Source organism: Lichenostomus cassidix, chromosome 3 (assembly GCF_008360975.1).
Source record: "Lichenostomus cassidix isolate B80296 chromosome 3, HeHo_3.0, whole genome shotgun sequence".
Taxonomy (NCBI): domain Eukaryota; kingdom Metazoa; phylum Chordata; class Aves; order Passeriformes; family Meliphagidae; genus Lichenostomus; species Lichenostomus cassidix.
In genome coordinates, this window is record NC_139483.1 from 45,633,462 (window position 1) to 45,655,058 (window position 21,597).

The following is a 21,597-nucleotide window of genomic DNA, read 5'->3' on the forward strand; positions in this document are numbered from 1 at the left end:
GAGGAATGCCGTGCGGGATGCCGTGAGGGATGCCGTGCGGGATGCCGTGCGGGATGCCGTGCGGGATGCCATGAGGAATGCCGTGCGGGATGCCGTGCGGGATGCCGTGCGGGATGCCGTGCGGGATGCCGTGCGGAGCGCGCTGCCCCACAGCGGAGCGCGGCGGCAGCAGTGCCGAGGGCCGCGCGCCGCTCAGCCCCTCCCGCGCGGGGCACTATGGGGATCGTAGTCTCTCCGCGCGGGGCGGGGCTGCCGGGCTGAGCGCGCGCTGCTTGAAAGCCCCGGGCGGCCGCCGCGCGCCACGGCTGAGCCGAGCCGAGCCGAGCTGAGCGGAGCTGAGCTGGGCCGGGCTGGGCCGGAGGAGCCACGTCTGCCCCAGCCAGGCGCGGGTCGGGGCTGTGTCCCCGCGTCCCCCGCTCCCTCTGTCGCCCCACTCCCCGGGCAGCAACGAGGTACAGCCGCTGCCGCCGCGTGGGGAGGCAGCCCCGAGCCGGGCTGCGTGGGGACACCCGCAGGAGCTTCTGGTGGCCCTGGCGCGGCCCAGCGCCCCATCGGTGAGCAGAGCTGAGGTTCCTCGAGCGAAGATTTCGAGCGGCGATCGACAGCACAGAGCACTCGGCTCCCTGCTCGCGCCTTTTCTTTCTCCCCGCTCTGCGGCACCATGGGGATCCAGGGCCTGCTGCAGTTCATCAAGGAGGCTGCCGAGCCTTCCCACGTGAAGAAATACAAGGGGCTGACGGTGGCTGTGGACACTTACTGCTGGCTGCACAAAGGCGCCTATGCTTGCGCTGAAAAGCTGGCCCGAGGGGAGCCCACCGATCTGTAAGTCTTTCTTGCCTTTAAGTCTCGGCCCTTTGACAAGATGACGTTTTGTTAGCTTGGTGTTTCTTGAACTACAAACTAAGTTACAGTAGTTTTGCTTCTTACTGTTGAATTCTCAGTCCCAGTTGAACTGTTTGGGAATGGAAATTTTGGCGATAAGTAAACAGCTTTCCTGCTGCGCAAAAAAAATATTAGAGCCTACATTGGTGTATACTCTAATATTTATTATCTATTATTTATTATCTATTTTTATTATTTTATTTATTATCTAGCATTAATTATTTGTTCTATTATTTAGATATTATTTATTAATCTCTTTTTAAAATTTTTTTTTGTTAAAATACCAAGTTTTTTTTTTTCCCAGCACGTCCCTCAACAATAATCTAATTTCTCAGATGAAATTCTGTACATGCAGTTCTTAAATTTCAAATTTAGTATTATTTTCAGGCACATATTTTGTGTGTAGAGATAGTTTGCATATACTGCTGTGACAAAGCTTATAATGATACCAAAGAATTTTGAAAGATGTGTTTTGCTCTGAATAGGGTGTGAGATTTTTTGCTTTACATACTATGTTTTTGGTAAAAGTATCCTTTCTAAAACACATTTACAAAGTTATATTTCTAGGGAAGGAAACAAACAAAAATTGTGGTCATATTTCACGTTCAACCCTGCAACTTAGATCAGGTTTGCATAAGTACTTGCTCATCTCTGGAAAACTGGGTTGAACTCTTGTTTTAGATTGGATATAGGTAAGGTTGGAAAGGACCACTGGATGTCATCTCATCCAATCTGCCTGCTCATGCAGGTTCCCTTAGATTATATCACTCAGGGTTGTGTCCAGATGGCTTTCAAATATCTCCAGAGAAGGAAGAGACTCTAAAACTTCTCTGGTCAACCTGTTTCAATGTTCAGTTACCTGGACAGTAAGGAAGATTTACTTACATTCTAGTGGAATTCCTGTGGTTTGGTTTCTGCCTGCTCCCTGTTGTCCTATTGCACGGCACCTCTCAGGGGACCTTGGATCCATCAAATGTTTGATTGGAGGCGAGAGAGAGTTGGTGCTTTGCACATGGGTTCAAATATTTATTCCTGCTTATGTTAGTTTGCAGAACTGTGGAGTTTCATCCAGCTCTGCCTTGAAGACAGTGGAGGTTCCTCAGAATCCTGAGAATATGATACACTTCAGTTGAGGAAAACATTGATGGTCAGGAGAAATATTCATAGTCATAGGAAACTTTGGGATAATTTAAATACATAGATAGTTTATCTTGCAAATCTTGTTTCCACGCACATATGATCTTAGACTGGCACTTTAACTATAGTGTAGAGTCCTTTCACATTTTAAAATTCATCTGGACTAAGGTATTATATAGCAACAGTGCTATTTCCTCCTGTCTTTTAAAAATCATAGTTATTTTTCTGTAGCTCTAGATAAAGTTTCTTCAGGACTCATATCCTTACAATCTAAATGCTTTTAAGTCTCCTCTCCCACCCCTGCCTGTTGAGGAGGTTGCTCTTGCTGTTTTAAACAGTGTTCTTATAATAAAAAACACTCAATTTTTTTCATTGAGTGTCGTTGTAATGTGCTTGCTTAGTGTTTACAGCAGCTATTAGATTTTAGTTCTGTGCTGCTGATAAAATGATCTCATTCAGATCTGTAGAAACAACAGGTAAGAAGAAGAGAGGTCTGAGGGAATAAATAACATCTGGAATTCCCAGCAAATATTTTTTCAAGGGTTGGACTTTGAAGGCAGTGGAGGATTGCCTCCTGATCCATATACCATCTTCACAATTAGTACAGATTGGGGAATTGTTCTGTCTTTTGGAATATTTTCAGTGCTGTACCTGTATGGGAAGCCTTTATGGGAAGAGAGGTTTGCATGTCTTGTCCATAGGATATAACCACCATCTGGAGAGAAGTGTGGATAATTCTACAAGGAGAGATTTAATAACCTATCACTCCTTCTGATTCTACAATAGTGCATTTAACCTGCCTTTCTGGAAGGATCACATACTGTGTTTGTCTGCCTCCTGTTTCCTTGGCCGTTATGAATTGAGCTGCTGAAAGTAAAGAGATGATCCATGTTTTAACGTGTCTAGTGTTTGTCAGTGTTGAATCCTAATGTAGCAAAATCATACTTGAATTATACTTGAATTCTTATTTCATTTTGTCTAGGATAAAGGAGCAGATCTGAACTGGGAGGTGGACTGTTTCTCGTGATAAAAAAACAACTAAACAGCATTCAAGTGTTAGATTTTTGTGATACTGGAAAAATATACAGCCTGTTATGGAAAAATATGTAACACACCTGTGGTTAACAATAAAATTTATATTTCTTCTCTTGCTTTTGTTATTTTCAATTCAGTTATGTAGCTTTCTGTATGAAACTTGTTCATATGCTGCTGTCATTTGGAATTAAACCAATTTTGGTATTTGATGGCTGCACCCTACCATCTAAGAAGGAAGTGGAAAAGGCACGACGAGAGTAAGTACTGGTCTGTATTGATTTGCAAGCAAAACAGTTTTATAATTGCAATCAAAATCAAAAAACCTCAAACTTCAGCTAGGTAGTAAGCTCTGGTAAACTCCCCTGCAATATAGTGGGATTTCTTTTAATTTACACCTAAAATCTTACAAACTTCTTAGAAGTTTTATTCCAAAAATAGAAATGCACTTCACAAAAGAAAGCCATTTTATAGAGGAAGGAAGTAAACCTTTGAGCATTAGTTCCTGTAATGTATTAGAGGCTTTCAGTTTACCCACACTTGTGATCTCTGAACAAAAATATTTTTCCCAATATAATTCTATTTAAAAATAACACCACCTTCCTCATCCTTCCCTTTATTAATATAAATTTGTTTAAGGTTTAGATTGAGGTCCCTCTAAATGGGACTTTTCACTGAAGCTGTGAGAATTTTTCAGTAGTAGTTATTTATAAATTCTCATGAGACACATGCTTCCTTCAGCGTGAAGTGAACAATTTCCGATATATGAAATTAAGTAAATTAGGTTTTGTGTCCTCTAAATCAATAAGTATCTAGTGTCAGATACTCCCAACTTCCATGAAATCTATTTTACTGCAAGCTGAGGGTGGGTGCATTTCTTCTTTTATGCTGCTGATTTCAGTTCCTGATTTATCACTGTTTTCTGAGAAAATATTCTAAATTTCAACATTCAAATCTAGCTATCCTTGTCAATACAATGACCTAGTTATTCTTTTGTTTTCAAAAATTATACAGTATCCCAGATTTGGAAAGTGTTGCAATTTTTCCTCCTTTCCTACCTTTATCTGTTAGTCCTTTCTGCTATTTGTTCTTTTAAGTGAAAAATAGTCTGTGATTGGTGGATATTTTTGTCTTTCTTTTAGGAAGCGTCAAGCCAGTCTTCTGAAGGGGAAACAATTGTTGCAGGAAGGGAGACTGTCAGAAGCTAGGGAATGTTTTGGGCGCAGTGTAAATATTACTCATGCTATGGCTCATGAAGTTATTAAAGTAAGTTGTCAACACTGTTGATAATGCCAGTTTAAAAAAATTCCATGCAGTAGGTAGCATATCCTACTCTGCATTTTTGTGTCTACATCATTATGTTTTCTATATAGGCAAGAAAAGTATTCCCTCATGCTTAGTCTTTAATTGTCCTACATCTTATTGGATTCTGTTAGGCACAATTAACAAACTTCACTTCAAGTTTATTATGTCCATTTGTATAAATAATGATGATAGATAATGAAATAGTTCTCTTCATACTGCTATGAACTGAATCTGGTAACACCTCTGTTTTACATTTGCTGCACAAATGCTAATCACAATTTTTTTGGTGTTTTTTCCGTTGTCTAGTTTCTGAGTGTAGACTACAGAAAAAAATAGGCTAATTAAAATTTTTTCTAGTAGTTTTTTGCTATACTTCCAATGGAGTCATAGGATCTTTATCAAAAAGTTTGAAGTTTTTCTACTGCTGTTCTCCTTTGTCCAGAGTGTAACTTGCATGAGTTTGAAGCTGGCACCTGTAGTCAGATGCAGTGGCAAGACTGTTACAGGAGAGGTTGTTTTGTAAACCAGTGTGTATAGATCTAAGCTGCTTGAAACTGAGGTTTTGTCTATGGAATATTGGGCCCTTACTGGGGGCAGGATGGGTGTGTGGTTAAAAAGGTTAAATGGTTTTGGTTTTTTAACAGAGAGGTTCTTATGCTTTCAGATCTCTTAATATAACTGCCAAAAATTGATGCAAAGTGCTTGTATGCTTCTTGTTTATGTACAGGCTGCACGAGCCCAGGGAGTTGATTGTATTGTTGCTCCTTATGAAGCTGATGCTCAGCTGGCTTATCTTAATAAGATTGGCATGGTTCAAGCTATAATTACAGAAGACTCTGATCTTTTAGCTTTTGGATGTAAAAAGGTATGGAAGAAAATACTAATAGCCTTTACTTCTTGCTGATATCTTAAAAGCAGAGTTTGAAGTTGCCAAATATGTTTGATGTGTGGATCGACTCTTCTACAGTAAATGTGGGAAACAGAAGAGATGAGAATAGCACTTTGCCTCTCTTGTTTCCACCAAGTGCAATGAACCAGCTTATATGGGTGAAAATTATTTTTTTCACTTAATTTTCAGGTGTTTCTGAAAATCGACAAGTTTGGAAATGGACTAGAGATAGATCAAGCTCGACTAGGAAACTGCAAGCAGCTTGGCAATGTATTTACAGAAGAGAAATTCCGCTACATGTGTATTCTTTCTGGTTGTGACTACCTCCCATCAATTCATGGAATTGGGTTAGCTAAAGCGTGCAAGTTAGTAAAATTAGCCAACAATCCAGACATTATAAAGGTAAACTCAGTTTTGCTTTGTGTTTTTGTTTTCTGGGAGCCTGTATCAATATATATGAAATTTAACGCAATTGAAAATATGAAGGGTTCTTGACTTCCTCTGTTTTGAGGAGAATACTAAAAAGTATTTTTTACCTGTGCTTTAGAAAGATGCTGAGCTAAACTTACTCAGGGGTTGAAGCTGTTACATATTTATAAGGAATACACCAAAGTAAATTTAGATAAAGAATTGTTCTAATCCTTCAAGGGTATATTCTGTTGGTAGGGAAACTTAATTTTTTGTAAGACTTTGAGGGTTTTTTTCTCCCTCTCATTGCTGCTTTTTTCTGTGTCTGCAGACTAGTTATTAGAACTGCTAAATGAACTCTTACTTTTGAATAAATACATGTTCTTCTGTGTGGGGAGGGGCAGGGGTTGGGAATCTTATCTAATTATATACGTATGGATATGGACATTTCTAGAGTAAAAATGGTATGGAAGAAAAGTGTGATATGATGCAAAACAAATTAATATAGGGTGGTTCTTTTCTTGTCTGAAGTATGAAATTAAAACAAATCTTGTATTAGGAAATATAGAGGCTAAGAGGGTGGAAATAAGTTCTGTGTGGGTAAGTAAGGCGGTAGAGAGGTTAAGAGCTAATAAGAAGAATACCTTATGGGACTGTCCTGGAAGCAGGTAAATCTAATCCAGAAAAGTATTTTAAAATGCAGTCTAACTTAATGTGTTACCTTCTTTCTTAAGTTACTTGTGTGCTTTAGTGTATTTTATTTTTTTTCTCTCACAGACAAAAAACCCCATGATTTTTAATTTTCAAATGTTTCGCGTCATGTAGAGCAGATATTAAAGCAATTGGTTTGGCTTTTGTGGAAGTAAAAAGGGAACTTTGAACTTTTCCCATGCAAATCATTATTTGCTTTAATGTATCTCTGAGCAAAATGCCAGGGTTTAGTCTGGTTGGTTTTGCTTTTTTTTCTGTTATAAAAACACACACATATTGCTTTTATGTCCTGGTAATATGAATGATAAAAATTTGATATGCATTAGTTTAAACAATCACATATTGCTCAATAAATAAATACAAAGAGTTATAAAAATTTTAATTGTGTTGTTTATGTGATTGTAAACAATCTGAGTGGGAAAATAATGTACAAAGTTCCATTTTCTTTCCTTCTCCTGTTTAAGTTGAATCTGCTTGTTGCAATAGGACACTCATTCTACATTTAATTGGAAACAAAGATAATTAGCAGTTGAAGAGTATTTAACCTTTTGTGTGAACTGTTTAAATTAAACAATTCAGTAATTTCTTTTTTGACAGGTTATTAAGAAAATGGGGCAGTACTTGAAGATGAATATAACAGTACCAGAGGAATACATACAGGGTTTTACACGAGCTAATAATACCTTCCTTTATCAGTTAGTTTTTGATCCTGTCAACAGAAAATTAGTTCCTCTGAATGCATATGGAGATGATATTGATCCAGAAACACTAACTTACGCAGGACGGTATCCTTTGTGTTGAAACGGCAGAATGGGGAAATAAGGGTGAGCAGATGTGGGATCTTATAATTTTCATTGCACCCATGGGGTACATCAAAGGAACCCTGCTGTTGACTAAAGCTTGGCTTTTCTGCAGTCTTAAACTTTTGAGGGGTTTTCTTCTTTTCTTCTTTGCTCTGATTTTCATCAATAAAAGTGCAGGGGATAACTTAGTGACCTATCATTGATACATTGTTTTAGGCAGAAATTATTTCTCTTTTTTCCTCTTTATAAAACAAATTGTTAAATACAGTTTATATTTAAACTTAATTGCTTTATGACTGTGTTGAATTTCTGCCTGTGTTGTATGTGGTAATCTCTACCAGTTTAATTCTTATAATTTCAACTCATTCTCTAAGCATGTCCTGTTTTACCAGATCCCTCTTCCTATAGAAAAAGTAGCATTTTGCCACATCTGTGCAGCATAAATTCCAGCTTGAAGGATTAGGAAAATGAAGAAAGAGAGGGGACTGTTGAAGCAGTTACTAGCTTCATATGGTCAAGCTACCTAATCTCTGGCATTTCCAGAAATTAGGAAGGAGAAAGTTGGTACCTTTCCTGGTGATAGTTGAAGGATTAAGTTTTGACTTTCATGATTCGCCAAGGGTTGCAGAACTATCCCTGGAAGTGTTTAAAAAGCATGTGGATGTGACATTTAAGGCATGGTATAGTGGTGAACGTGGCAGCTGGTGCTGTTTAATGGTTGGACTTGATGATCTGAAAGGTCTTTTCCAACCTTAGTTGTTCTGTTATTCTATTACAATTCCATCAAATTGAGCCAAGAGTAGTGGTGTTAATCCTTTTTGTTAATATTCTAGCCCTGCTTTTTGGCACAAAAATGGGAAAATAGCTATTCTAACTTTTGTGATACAGTTGTTGAAATATAATGTAATATTCAGATATTTTCCTTTACTATGATGGGAACAGACATTTTGGTGATGGTACTGCTTTTCAAATTGCCATTGGCAACATTGATATCAATACAATGGAACAAATTGATAATTACAACCCTGACACAGCACAGGTAACATCTTTGTTCTGAAGTTATATAGTAAGAATTAGATGTGGGTCTGAATGTTAATGGGAAAATATGATTGAATGTTATCCACAAGTGAATTGGCAGTGAAAGCTGTTCTGGTATTACAGAAACTCTGCTCTCACATGCATATTTCTCACTCTTTTTAAAGGTAAAGTTTTATTTTTCATTGCATTTAACTTAAATACTTGTTTTACTTTCAGACTTTTTTGGCAATTCCTTAATACTATTTACAGAAGTAACCAATTTAAAAAGAAAATTCTCAGAGTTTTGGATTTCTTCCAAGAATAATCCAATATTACATTTTCTGAATAGAAATAAAGTTCAAACTTTAAATTTGGTCTGACAGGAACAGTTAGTCACTTACACCATATTGAAATGAAGATATCATGGCAGCACAAAAAAGAGTATGAAAAACATGAGAAATGTGAGAACAAAAAAAAGTTTATGTAGAGTATGTCACTAGATGTACAAATATCAAAATGTCCTTCCTTGTATGCTAAGTCAGGAAATCATATGTAGAAGGCAAGATTATAAACCTCTGTCTTGATTTTTAATTGTTTTTTGTTGCTTGTGCAGCAGAGAAGTTGTGGTTGGAATGACCGACGTGGTAATCATGTAAATAGCATTTGGAGCAGAGAATACAAGTTTGGCCCTACTGAAGATATTGCTCCTCCTAAAATGCATTTCCCAGAGAAGCCAACAACCAAAGGCATTGAGAAAATAATTAGTGTTAAAGGACTAAAACTTCCAGGCAAAGAGCTCTTGGAAAAAAGGCCAAGGAGTGGTATGTTTTTATTAAATAAGTATATGAATAACAATAGAAGGCTGTGGGAAAAGAAAGGATTTTATCTTGTACTTTATGGTATGAGACTTTAGAGGCTTATCTCTCAACTGTTATTGTCTGTATTCTGTTTTCAACAAGCTACAAGACTAAAAAGTCATAATATTAAAACCTAGATTATGATTAAGGGTGACAGCAAGCTTTCAACCAGACTTGATTTTAACTTTCTTTGGTTTGCTATAAAACCAGTGGTTTCAATTTCAAGTTAGGTTTAATACCATCTGTATTTTGATTTAGTTTTGGTTTTAATTTCTTTTTTGAGTTTTTAATTTTCTTGTGAAGAAGTTAAAACAGCCTGGTTTTCCTAGCATTGATATTAGATCAGATAGAAAACATAAAGAATGTTTTCTATACTCTTCTGACACTGTTCTGCCTCTATGCCCTGTATAGGTGTTTTTTTATGCCAGCTTTTTCACTTTCTCTAGTGCATCTGTGGTATCTTGTCTTCTATACCACCTGAGTTACCTGTACTCAAATAAACTGTGGGCTAGTAATAGAAGAGGCACTTTTTTGTTCCTATTGTGCTTTATCTAACATGTTAAGTTTTTTCTCTTCATCTGCTTCATTTGCTTTCTGATTGTACTACTAGGGCTTTTTCTTCCTCTGTTGTTACTCCTGCTATCTTCTTAATCCCTCGCTTACCAAAGTCTATAAGTGGTTTAGCAACCTGCCTTTAAATCATATGTAGTTTCATTTTAGTTGTTCTGCCTTCACTCCATCTATCTTTTCACTGAGTTATTTTTAAGGCTATGTACTAGAAAGCAATGGTGTTAAGGACATCTAAACTGTATTGTCAGTAATGTTCTTACCAGATCTTACTAATATTTTTAAGCCTGTGAGAGTAAATATGTAACATTTAGTTATCTCCTAACTGGTTAATTGTAGAATGTGCTTCTAAAGTGAGGCCTAAATTGCTTTCAGATTCAGAAGAAATCTCGGATGGAGATCTGTTGAAGCAATACTCATTTTCAAAAGCAAAAAGAATCAAGAAGGAGAATGATCATGATGGTCAAGCACAAAAGAGTGTGTCTGCAATACAAAGCCTTGATTCTCCAGGGAATTCCGTCACTCAAGAAAGCTCTAACTCCCTGCCCAGAGTTAGAAATAAATTTGCTTCCTTTTTACAAAGGAAAAACAAAGAGAAGGATGCTGTAATTGTTCCAGGAACAAGAAGCAGGTAGGCTTATGTCACATGTTTTCATAAGTAGCAAGATACTATTTGCTGTCCTGGTTGATAAAATAACTTGAATACTGAAAATAGGAAAAATGCTACATCAAACTTATTTATGCAACTGTATGCATCTGAGCCAAGATGGAGGATCTTCTGCGCAAAGCATGCTAATTATCTGTGAGACAGATCATGTTAATTTTTTACTGCAGAAGTGAAGACTGAGACTATTCATAGAAGGGTATGGCTTGCAGGGAACCTTAAAATCATCTCGTTCCAACCCATCCCCAACATTGTCAGGACATCTTTCAGTAGACCAGATTGCTCAGAGTTCCATCCAACTTGATTTTGAGCACTTCCAGGGATGGGGCATCTGCAACTTCTCTGGGCAACCTGTTCCAGTGTTGTCACCATACTCACAGTGAAGAACTTCTTCCCAATGCCTAATTTCAACCTCACTCAGCTTACGATCATTCCCTCTTGTCCTGTCAGTACATGCCCTTCTGAAAAGTCCCTCTCCAGCTCTCCTCTAGACTCCCCTGTAGATACTGCAAAGTGCTATAAGGTCTCCCTGGAGCATTCTCTTCTCCAGGCCTGACTTTCTCAGCCTGCCTTTGTAGGAGTGGTGATCCAATCCTGTGATCAATTTAATAGCCCTCAATATAATATTCAATACCTCTGGGTATCAAAATTACTTAGGAATTGGCCAGGGTTTTTTCCAGGCAAAGGACATATGGCATATCTCAAAAACAAACCAAAGGCAAATATATTATGTATAGATACATGTTTATATATATATAAATAAAGTCACATATGATAACAAATAAATATATATATAAATATTATATATAGATACACGTTTATATATATAAAAATAAATATATATATTATTTGTGGCAAATATATAAACAGTTAGTGAATACATGGACTTAAGCTGACAGGGGCTTTTTGTTTGTTTCAGTAAAGCTACACCTGGTCATACCCTGTGAAAAATACCAATCCTTATCCCATCCCATTCAGTTTACACTGCTGATCTCTGCAGCAGCACATTGAGAAAAGGGACTTTGTTAGGGTTTTTTTCATTTGTTCACATTTGGGTGCAGGTACTTGAATTTGTTTTATAAAACATTATCACAATTAAGTCTACTATTGTGTAATTTTTATCTTAAATAATATGAATATTTTTGAGCAGTATAATTTTGCAGAGCAGTCTTAATGCTTTAGTTTTAAAGCGTACCTTTCTGACCTGAAAGTTTTTGAAAGTTTATTTTTATGTTGCATCAAAAATTAAGAGTTGTCACTGATGGTAGTTTCTTCCTAAATCTGTGCTCAGTATTTTCAGGAGCTGCTGCTATAGCATGGAAAAGAAGTTGTAAAATTCTAGTTTCACTGATAAGTGGTGCTGAAGTATTTCGCTACTGAGCAGCCTTATCACGTTTAATTAATATATTCTTAAAGTTTGTAGGATTTCTAGATGTTTCCTCTTTCATGTGAAGAACCTTCTTAGTATTTCAGTCAATGAATGACATTTTTTACAGATGCTTTTTCCTGCTTTTTTTACTGTTATTTTCTAAGTGCCTCCCTGAGGGACTTTTCCCATTGTTAAAATAATTTGTCTGCAAGTATACCTTGAAAATAAAATTGATGGATAGAGACAATGATGGAGATGATATACCTGTTTGCATAACTTTCTTCTCCCTTGCCTTTACCTTTTTTTTTATTTCTTAGGTTTTTCTGCAATGATACAGTTACATTTGACAGTAAAGCAAAGGATGATGATACAACTCGAGACGTTGAACAGGATTGCCAGAAACAGGAAGCAAAACATGTAGCAGAAGATATTTCTCAGTTTCCAGAAACTGAAAAATCATCAAGGACTGTCTTTACACCTCCTGGAGAAATGCAGAAAAGTTGTTTCCCGTGGTTTAGAAGTAATTCAGGAAATCTTGCTCCATCTCATAGTGCATTTTCACAGCAGTTTCACCAACAGAGAAACAACTGTGTTGTATCACAGGAAGATCAGATTAATGGGGTAGTGTGTGATGAATCGGAGGAAGAGACCTCCCCCTTAATAGAACTGGAACAGTCATCACAGTCTCATGGGTCTTGGGAGCCATCAGAATGCAGTTTTGAGTCTTCAGAGATACTGGAAGTGTCCAACAACAATTCAAGTGCAAAGGTAAGAAAATTAGACATTATTTCAGTATTTGTTTTCACTTTAAATTATTGAAGAAATTATGCAGTGAAGTCTCCTCCTCAGAATGGTGCCCTATAGATTATGTAGCTTGTGCTAACAAAACTTTTCTCTAAAAAGAATCACAGAATGATCATATTTCATTCTTGCCAATGCTTAACATAATTGTATTAATTGGATTGACATACTATCTTAAAGTCTGTTTTCTGGTTTTAGCTTGTCTTCACTCTTTCTGCTGCTATCACTGCAGTGGCTCATAAAAACACCTGGTAGGCAAGGTTTTGTTCTCTTTTTTTAATCCCTGAAGTACTTTCAGAAAGCATAGGCATGTCTTTGTAGTGTTGCTTGTTAAAAGCCTAGATTTTTTTTGTATAAATTCTTAGAACAGCTGAAAAGATTATACCTTAAAGTGCATACATGTAGATATGAAAACTTGTGTTTACAGAAACACATGACCTGTTCTAAAACCAAATGAATTTTCTCTTTAAGGAATCTGATTCCAATTCAAAACTGGCTGATGATCAGTGTACTCTGTCTTCAGTATCTTCTGCTGTTAAAACTGACAAAAAAATTAGAGTCATAAAGACCAAGGTAAGAATTCTTTTAACTTTGAGCTGTACTAAACTCTGAAAATCAGAGTTTCTACGAGTTCATTTTAGAACTTGTAATGAAAGACTTAAGCAATGCAAATGTTGGCAAGACAAAATTATGTTCTTGTTCTTCTACATTGGGTCTGAGTTGAAATATAACCAGACCACCTATGATTGATCACATAGTTGCAACTTGTTTGGGGATTTTAAACACTTTGGCCTAAAATAAGCCGAGCTAAGGTAAAAACCCCACTTCATGTTTTATGATGTAAATTCCAGTAATGTTCACAGTTCAGATACAATCACAAGATATAACTGTAATTTGACTTCTTTGTGCTTTCTTAAATGTCTAAGAATAAACTTAGTGTTCCTTATCTTTGGGACATTTTTAAGAGCTTAATACATTTGTCTAGTTGATTAAAAACTTTTAAGACTTATCAGCTCTGACTCTTTAGGTGGTGTCATTAGAATTGGCCAAAAGATGAATAAGTAAGAGGGAGATGTTTTCATCCTTTTATGTATACCTCTACTACATTTTCTTGTATTCAGACTAAAACTCATAAGCTTCTCCCTGCCAAACAAGAAATAAAATAAATAGTGACATAAAATTGTAAAATAGTGACATCTTGTGGTTGTTGTTAGGATCCTATTGGCTGAGAAGAAATTTACATTTGTGTTTTGGAACGTTAACATTTTTCCTGCTTCTCCTCAACCAGACTGAACAAGAAAGTCATCCTGGGATTCAGAATTTTATTACTTTGGTTTTAAAGCTATATTTAATGTTTTACTTTGTTTTGCTCACCTTTGAAAGTATTATTGGGCAAATGAATATATTAAATATTGGGGAATACACATTATGGAAGTACTGATGTAATATAAGCATCAAGTAAAAACAAAATTTCAGTGTGCTTGGAGGCTTCAGAAAACAAAAACTGCTGAAAATCTGTGAGGGCAATAGGGTTTGTTTAAAGCAAGTGGCTACTAGGAGGATTTCCCCCACTTATTTCCATGGCCATGCATTCTCTCTTCTTCCTTTACATGCTGGTAGTAGTAATTATAAGGAATTTCACCAGATATCTGCCTTGGCCAAAAACTAACTTGACAACAACGACAATGAAAAGGTCAGCTCATATCATAACTTTGGCCCACCCAGACTCTCAGACTCCTGTGAGTCGTAGCACCAGTAAGACCATAAGAGAGAGAAGGTAAAGAAGATAAGATGCACCACTTTTGGCTCAGTTTTCTTTTAGGATTTACTAAAATCATGTTAGGATTCTTCTTAGGACCCTGCAAGTGTAAAACAAGGGAAGTGTTTGCTGGTGTAAAGTACAGTAGAAGATACCAAATGGAATAATGAGTTCCAGATTTAGGGAAGAAACAGCTAATCACTTAAAGCATAATTAATATTCAGCTTACCAAAATCAGAATAAGCTATGTAGATTACCTGTAGAGAAGTTTAATAACTGGGGGAGGCAATCTGAGAACTTTGTCAGCTTACTCTGATTCCAATCCAAAATACTAAGTGCTGCCTACTCAATTCTAATACCAAAACTAATAGAAGCTTTTTACTAGCAAGTGCCTATGTGATACTGAGCTCCCTAAGACCTCATGTTTTCTTCTGTGATACTATTTCAGCTGTGGTTTTTACTGCTAATTATTTTTCACAATTGTGGTGAGCTCAGCAAAGAGGCTAATGTTGATAATAGAAAAGAGCATTCTGCTCTGGCTTTAAGTTTCATAGCAGGTGTTCACCATGCTGCTTTGCCTACTTTTGGATTAGCTAACTTAAATGATAACTCTGATGTAATTCAGTCCTACAGAGATACGTAGGATTTTGGTAACTTCATGTGTTGCAAAAAGGCTGAGGTAATAGATAAAAAGCAAAATACAATAAAGGAGGGAGTTTTAAGATTTTATTTTATTCTTCCTACTATTCTTGTTCCAATTTTTAGCTTATATTTTAAACACTTTTTTCCCCTCCTTGAAATACCAAGATCTGCCTAGTATACTTAGGTAGAAATGATGTCATTTCAATAACAGAATCATTAAGGTTGGAAAAGACCTTTATGGTCAGGTCTAGCTGTCAACCCAGCACCACTATGTTCACCATTGAGCTGTATTCTAAAGTGCCATATCTATGTGATTTTTGAACACTTCTAGGAATCATGATCCTACCACTTCTCTGGGAAGCCTGTTCCAATGCTTTACAACCCTTTGCAGGAAGAAATTTTTCCTAATATCCAATCTAAACCTCCCCTGGTGCAACTTGAGGCCATTTCCTCTTGTCCTGTTGCTGGTTGCCTGGGAGAAGAGGTCAACCCCCAGCTGGCTACAGCCTCCTTTCAGGCAGTTGTAGAGAGTGATAAAGTCACCCCTGAGCCTCCTTTTCTCCAGGCTAAACAACACCAGTTCCTTCAGCTGCTCATCATAAGACTTGTGCTCTAAGCCCTTCACCAGCTCCATTGCCTATGTCTGGACTTATTCCAGTGCCTCAATGTCTTTCCTCTAGTGAGGGAATTAAAAACTGAACGCAATATTTGAGGTGCAAAAAAATATATGTGTGTGGTGGGGGGATGGCAAAATGCCATGATATTTTGTAAAGAACTAAGTTGTGAATTCTCTTTGAAGAAAAGGCTGCTGAAATGTTCAAACTTAAGTCTGGTTGCTTTTAAGAGAGAGAGATTCTGGCTAAGCACAGCTTTTCTGAATTTCTGGTATAGAAACTGTATAAGAAGGTCCAGGTAGAGGTCTAATGAATCCTTTGGGTTGTTGCACTCTTACCTGTGCTCTTGCTTAAGTATCACAGAGAGCAATACCAGAGAGTTGCTTCTGTTAAAATTCTAAAAGGTGACATGACATGAGAGCAAAATAAATAGTCTTGAAACAGATAAAAAAAAAAAATCAGTAGATTTTTTAAACTGCATTCAAAAGAAATGAGTATTTACAACCTTTTAGAATACAAAAACTTATGAAAGCTGGTTTGCCAGATCTTACAGCTGTAGTATGTCTCGTGTTCGAGATGCCATTTTTTTAGATTACAGATGCTATCTAAATATACTTTGTTGTAGCATATCAGATTGCGCTATCTCAACACAATGTAAAGCACTTTATTTTTTTCATTACAAGCTTTGCAGCATAATATCTGTTGTTTGCAGGTTGTCATTTTAACCATATGTACTGCAATGTTAAAATCACACAGGTTCCTGGATTACGTAAATCCAGTAATATAAAGTCACATATGATAACAAAGCTCAAGCCATTGATACCAGCTAAAGTAAGTGGACTAAGCAGGAAACTGTCACCTGTGCAGAAGGGAAAGGACTGTGATACTGAAAATAAGCTGGGACTGCAAACCACCATTGGTGAACTCTGGAAAAGCTTCCAATTTAAAAGGTGAGTTGCTTTAACCCTTTATATAGTACCATGTGTATTTTATTCCCAAAGAAACAATTTTCAAAGCAGACTCTGCTCATGTTCTCCATACAATTCATACAATCCATATAAATAAGCATAATAGCTCAAGATTAGGTATTTTCTACATTCAATTTATAACTTCCTAAGCTTGATATAAACATGAAGCATGGCTTTTGGTAAATATGTTCTTAGAATTACTTCTTTCTAACCAGGGAAAACTGTCAGCTAAAACTAATTTTCTGAATTTTATTGATTATTATATTTAGTTTACCATAATTAATGTTAAAATCAGTGCCATTGTTTGGCATCAAACACCAAAAGTAATTTCTTGACCTAAATGCAAAAGCTGCATAAAAGTTGCTAAATTTAATTGAATACAAGGTTGCTTCTATTTAACTCTGTGTCACTCACATTTGGAGGTGGCTGACTGTCAGAAGTGTTCTGCTTTCAAGATGATTGTGAATTGATGGAATATTTCTGTTAGCTGGAGTATCTGGTTACCAGAGACATTTTTGCACATTATAAAATGCTTTTCCTTGTGCAGATGACTTGTCTAACTTGAAGTTTCTGCAAATAGATTCAAGGTTTGAGCTTGAAGGGCGACTGTTATTTTTTAAAAGTAAAACAGGACCTGAAGTGTAGGTATTCTAACTCACACTATCTCCATGGGCTCAGGTAAAAACTTCTGGTGCAAAGTTTTCACAGCTTTAAGTAACAATCTCAACTTTGAATAAGTCTTTTTCAAGTAAAACTATTTTCACTAACTGAAATGTGAAATGAAATGTGAGTAGGCCAAAGGTTTTCTTTTGCAGTGTTGATACTGGTGAGCATGTGTTCACTCAGATGAATATATTTTAGTAAGTTTGGGCCTTAGGGCAGGTTATTATGAACATCCAACTGATTTTTGTTTTAAAAAAATTGTGGTTTTTAACATTTTTAGAAATCTTACTTTTTATTATCCTCTTTATGTGGTGTAAGAATGACAGACAGTTTCAAGGAGGAAATGAAAGTGTTTGTGTATTTATTGCTTGACCTCTGTGAATGTCTGACCAGGGTTGCTCACAGTGAGAAAATTCATATATTCTGATTTGTCAGAATACAGGCAGACAGAACAGCGTGACCTAGATGGCACTCTCTGCTGATGGTTGCAAACTAGGCTCTCACCATGCACATTTTATCCATCCAATTTTGGCTGATTTGTAACTTTTGGGTGATTATACATATTTTTGTATTACTTACTTCTATGTAAGTAATGGTTTATTAAGTTTTAGGGGATTATTTTCTTAATACATCACAAAATTGGGTTTTTAACTGCTAGGACTTGCTTAGTTCTGAATATTCTCTTTATTTTTTCAGATTTTAAGATGTTTCTAAATTTCTTACTCTTAGATAGAGTGGGTAGTTAGGTAAGGGGTCTTGCTGTGTTTTAACCCATATGTTTAACCCATATGTTCTTACTGGCCTGTGCATAAACACACAAATTATCATAACATTCTTTGGTTTTGTTTTTGTCTTTGTGTTTTTGTACAGGGAGTATGAAAAACTTCCTTCTTGTAGAAAGTCAGATCCTTTGTCTCCAATCAAAGATAATATACAGCTCACTCCAGAAACAGAAGAAGAAATCTTTAATCATCTGGAACGTAGTCATGTTCAGAGAGCTATATTCCAATGAACTGCATGCTCTTCACAATGGGATGGGTTTTTAATCATTGTCAAAATTTACCTTTTGGATATTTCATCAATATAGAAAAGCTGCTTTGAAAACCAGCAATATAACTTAGTCTGACTAGTGATTTATCATCTCTTTTATAAAAGCATGAGTTCAAAAGTACAGTTCTATACAGACTGGAATAAAATAATTCAGATTCCTGTGTTCTCTTGTTCAAAGTCCCCATGCTAAACTTTTCTCCAAACACTTTCTGAGTTGCCCCTGGGCATTATGTAGGTCTCACATACAATCCAAATTTCTACAACAGCAGTAGAACAAGTTTGTGTCTTGATTTTTAATAATTAATTTTTTTTTCGTCTTTCTTCTTTCCTCTTGAGGCTAATCTGGCTTCAAGACATATTTCAACACTGTTCAGTGTTCATAACAGTCTGCAATATACTTCCTGTACTCTGATAGCTATTTCTTTTCACTATAAGGTAAGAAAGATCTGCTCTCTCAGCAGTTGACTTTCTGTTAGATACAGTCGTGTTGGTGGTGGCAATAACTTGGGACCTTTAGAAAGGAATATCACAAATATCTTGTCCCCAAATTCTCACATTAGTAGAATTATATCCAAAAAAATATGGTGAGTGCTCCTCTGTTTAACCTGCCTATTTCACATTTGTATTCTTCTCCAACAACAGACGCCTAAAATGCCAGTCCTCAGAGGCAGAGTTACAAAATAGCATTGTCATCACAACAGGCCAAGCTTCAGTGTTCAACTGAAGGGAAAGAATCCAGGAGACTAGGGTCCTTGCTATGTTTGACTGTATTACTGTGGAATAGTATGATGGGATTTGAGACTTCTATGTTGCAAATCAGGATTAGAGTCAGTGTAAAGGTATGTCTGTTTTTTTCTATTTTTAGGAATGGATAGTATTTCTTTCTGCAGCAGATGGAGGTAGAGAAGGATATCTTAACCTGTGAAATGTATCTTTTCTGTTCCTGAGATTAATGCTTTCCCTCAGCCTTTGAACTTTTTGCAAGAATTTCAAGTTTGAAATTACCTATGAGAGGCAGGAGTTTTGTAGGTTGTACTTTTTTTCTAAGAGAATTTCCATCTATGAAACTAAGGTGACCACCTGAATTCCATTACAAAGAAGCTGCTTAAAAGAGTATGTTATGCATACATTTGTGGGATTTGCCCTCTTATTTCCACATTTGTGTTGAAGGTATGGGATACAAGGAATTGAAGCAATGATGCTCTAGGACACACGTCCTCTCATATGTGCACCACTAGAAAATCCCTCCTGGTGCAAATCAGATTTTTTAATGTTGAGCTTCAGTGAGAATTATCTCTGGTATGATATTACAAATAGTCCAGGGTAAATGTTTGCTGCTTTAGTGGATCATCATAAGAGACAAAATACTTGTTTTTGTGTTATCAAGGACAGGTAATTTTAAGGGATTACTTTTTGTGCAAGCTACATTCTATTCAAGCTACATTGAAAATACCTCTGCATAGTTTCTGATTTGTGTTTTGCAGGTCTTGGGTACTGGCTTCACATTACAGGGGATTCTTCTCAGGAATAGAGGCATCTCTTACATTATATGTAACATATGTAAGCATATAATAGCATTTAAGTTTTATACTTTCAATATGGAGTTATTGTGTTGGTGTTTGGTTTATGGAAGGTACAATAATATATGCAAATGAAATGGTGCAAGACTGTGTTCCTGAGTAAATAGGGTAGGGTAATATTCCATAGTAAAAATTATTAAGGAGCAAAATAGGAGAAATTATTATAGGTTATGATGGCCTGGGGAAGATAAAATATAATACAATGAAAAGCAAAAAGAAATAAAATATGGAGGAGGGAGAGTTTGGTGATTTTTTTTTTTTTTTTTTTTTTTTTTTTTAAGCGGGCACTTGAAAGTTGGGTAGTTGGAAAACAAGAAATGAGTGGGAGGAATTGAAAATAGATGGCAACCAGAGGCATGTCTTTGTGTGTTGCTTGCTTTATAATCTCATATGAAATACTAAATATACCTTTTTAATATCTGTAACTAATATTTCTGATTTTATCAGCAGGACTTCAGAGTATTCTTACAAAATGGATGGCATTGCTATACCATATTAAGAGGGTGAATCTAGCCCAGATTCTAAAACTAAATTTACTAATGGTGGTCTAATCAAGCTTCACTTTTGAAAGTTTGGCTGGCCATTCCTTCTTCAGAATCCTCATATGACCTATAAATATTCAGTATCACAGAGAATTAATGTGAGAGTGTGTGATCATCCGAATCAAGTAATGGTTTTGAAACTGTAGGTGAGTGACTTGTCCAAATTCAACTCTTTCTGCTTAAATCTTTTTATTCCCTCTCACACAAATCAATACAGTAGTTAGTCATTTTTATGAATGCATGTGCATATGGATGTTTTGAGGTCAATTAGCAGTTATTGGCATTTTTTTAACAATTAGCTAATTCTGTTAAACTAAGTACAATTTTAGATATTTCACTTCACCATTTTTTTTTCTCCAATGGTCTTCAATAAATTAGCTAATGCTAAATTTAGTATATTAAAACCATTTTCATTAGCAAACACATTGACCTTCAATGTTCACCTGATTTTCAGTGGACATTTTTTTAAAAGTTTTAGCTAGAACTAAATAACATAAGCATTGATTTATTAATAATTTCTAGAGTAAATGTAGAGAACACTGACTTCTGAGATTATGGTTGCTAAATATAAGAAACCATTAAACATTTTGGTGGGTTTTTATTTGGAGATTTTTCGTGTTGTTTGGTTGTTTTTTTAATAAGGTAGTTTACTAAACAAAGTAGAATTCAGTTAATGGTGTGAAATCTGAACAAAACTAAGCTGGATTGTCCTGTGTCCAACATCATATGAATGTTCAGAGACTTACAAAAATAAGCTAATATTTGTACTGGCTGAAAAGTCTACTTCTTGGGGTCAGTCACAGTGAGAACATCCATCTTCTCACTAAGCTATGAAAATGATACAATTTTGGAGGCTTCTGTGGTTTGTCTTGTTTTTCTTGGTTTCCTGTGTCTGGCATGCACATTTTGCCAATGCCAGAATCCTGAAGTGATATCTGTTGGACAAATTTCTGCCTGACAATAGACCAGGAGACTTTGTCAATTTTCTTCATGTTAGTGTGGATTTTACCCACTTTGATTTCACATTACTAGCTTCAGGCATTCAAGAACATTATGCTCCTCAAGAACACTATGCTCCTATGTTCTGGTCAATATTTTTAAGTCAAATTTCAACTGATTTTAAAGAAAAAAAAAAAAGCAAGCACACCTACTGGCTTTTATTCAGCAGTGCTTAGCTGGATAAATACAAACCACATAAAAATATCACTGTATTTGTACTAGTGCATGTTTTGCATACCCCCAGGCTTCTTTTTTAAACAGTTCTTTAAAACACATAAAAGCTTTGCATAACTGATAAGTTATGGTAGTCAAAGTGTAATTTTGGGGCTGTGGCTTTG

The 21,597-nt window shown here is 36.3% G+C and overlaps 1 protein-coding gene across 2 annotated transcripts; it reads left to right on the plus strand.

Moving 5' to 3' along the window:
• The first annotated feature begins 310 nt into the window (after positions 1-310).
• Positions 311-19,972, plus strand: EXO1 (exonuclease 1). Of its 2 annotated transcripts, none has more exons than XM_085055576.1 (13): positions 311-822; positions 3,192-3,311; positions 4,194-4,317; positions 5,084-5,221; positions 5,435-5,647; positions 6,962-7,149; positions 8,110-8,206; positions 8,798-9,005; positions 9,984-10,239; positions 11,959-12,409; positions 12,914-13,015; positions 16,214-16,407; positions 17,959-19,972. In XM_085055576.1, the coding sequence occupies exons 1-13, from the start codon at positions 662-664 to the stop codon at positions 18,098-18,100; spliced, it is 2,394 nt and encodes a 797-aa protein (XP_084911702.1). In that variant the 5' UTR covers positions 311-661; the 3' UTR covers positions 18,101-19,972. The 2 variants fall into 2 exon arrangements, with proteins under 2 accessions (XP_084911702.1, XP_084911703.1); XM_085055577.1 differs by having other exon boundaries at positions 8,801-9,005.
• The last annotated feature ends 1,625 nt before the right edge of the window (positions 19,973-21,597 follow it).

What these genes read in the sequence shown, in the direction of transcription:
- EXO1 (XM_085055576.1), top strand. Translation starts at nt 662, where the DNA reads ATGGGGATCCAGGGCCTGCTGCAGTTCATCAAGGAGGCTGCCGAGCCT. An exon ending in TAGCTTTTGGATGTAAAAAG is followed by an intron (nt 5,222 to 5,434) that starts GTATGGAAGAAA and finishes CTTAATTTTCAG; the next exon opens with GTGTTTCTGAAAATCGACAA. An exon ending in AAAAGCTTCCAATTTAAAAG is followed by an intron (nt 16,408 to 17,958) that starts GTGAGTTGCTTT and finishes GTTTTTGTACAG; the next exon opens with GGAGTATGAAAAACTTCCTT.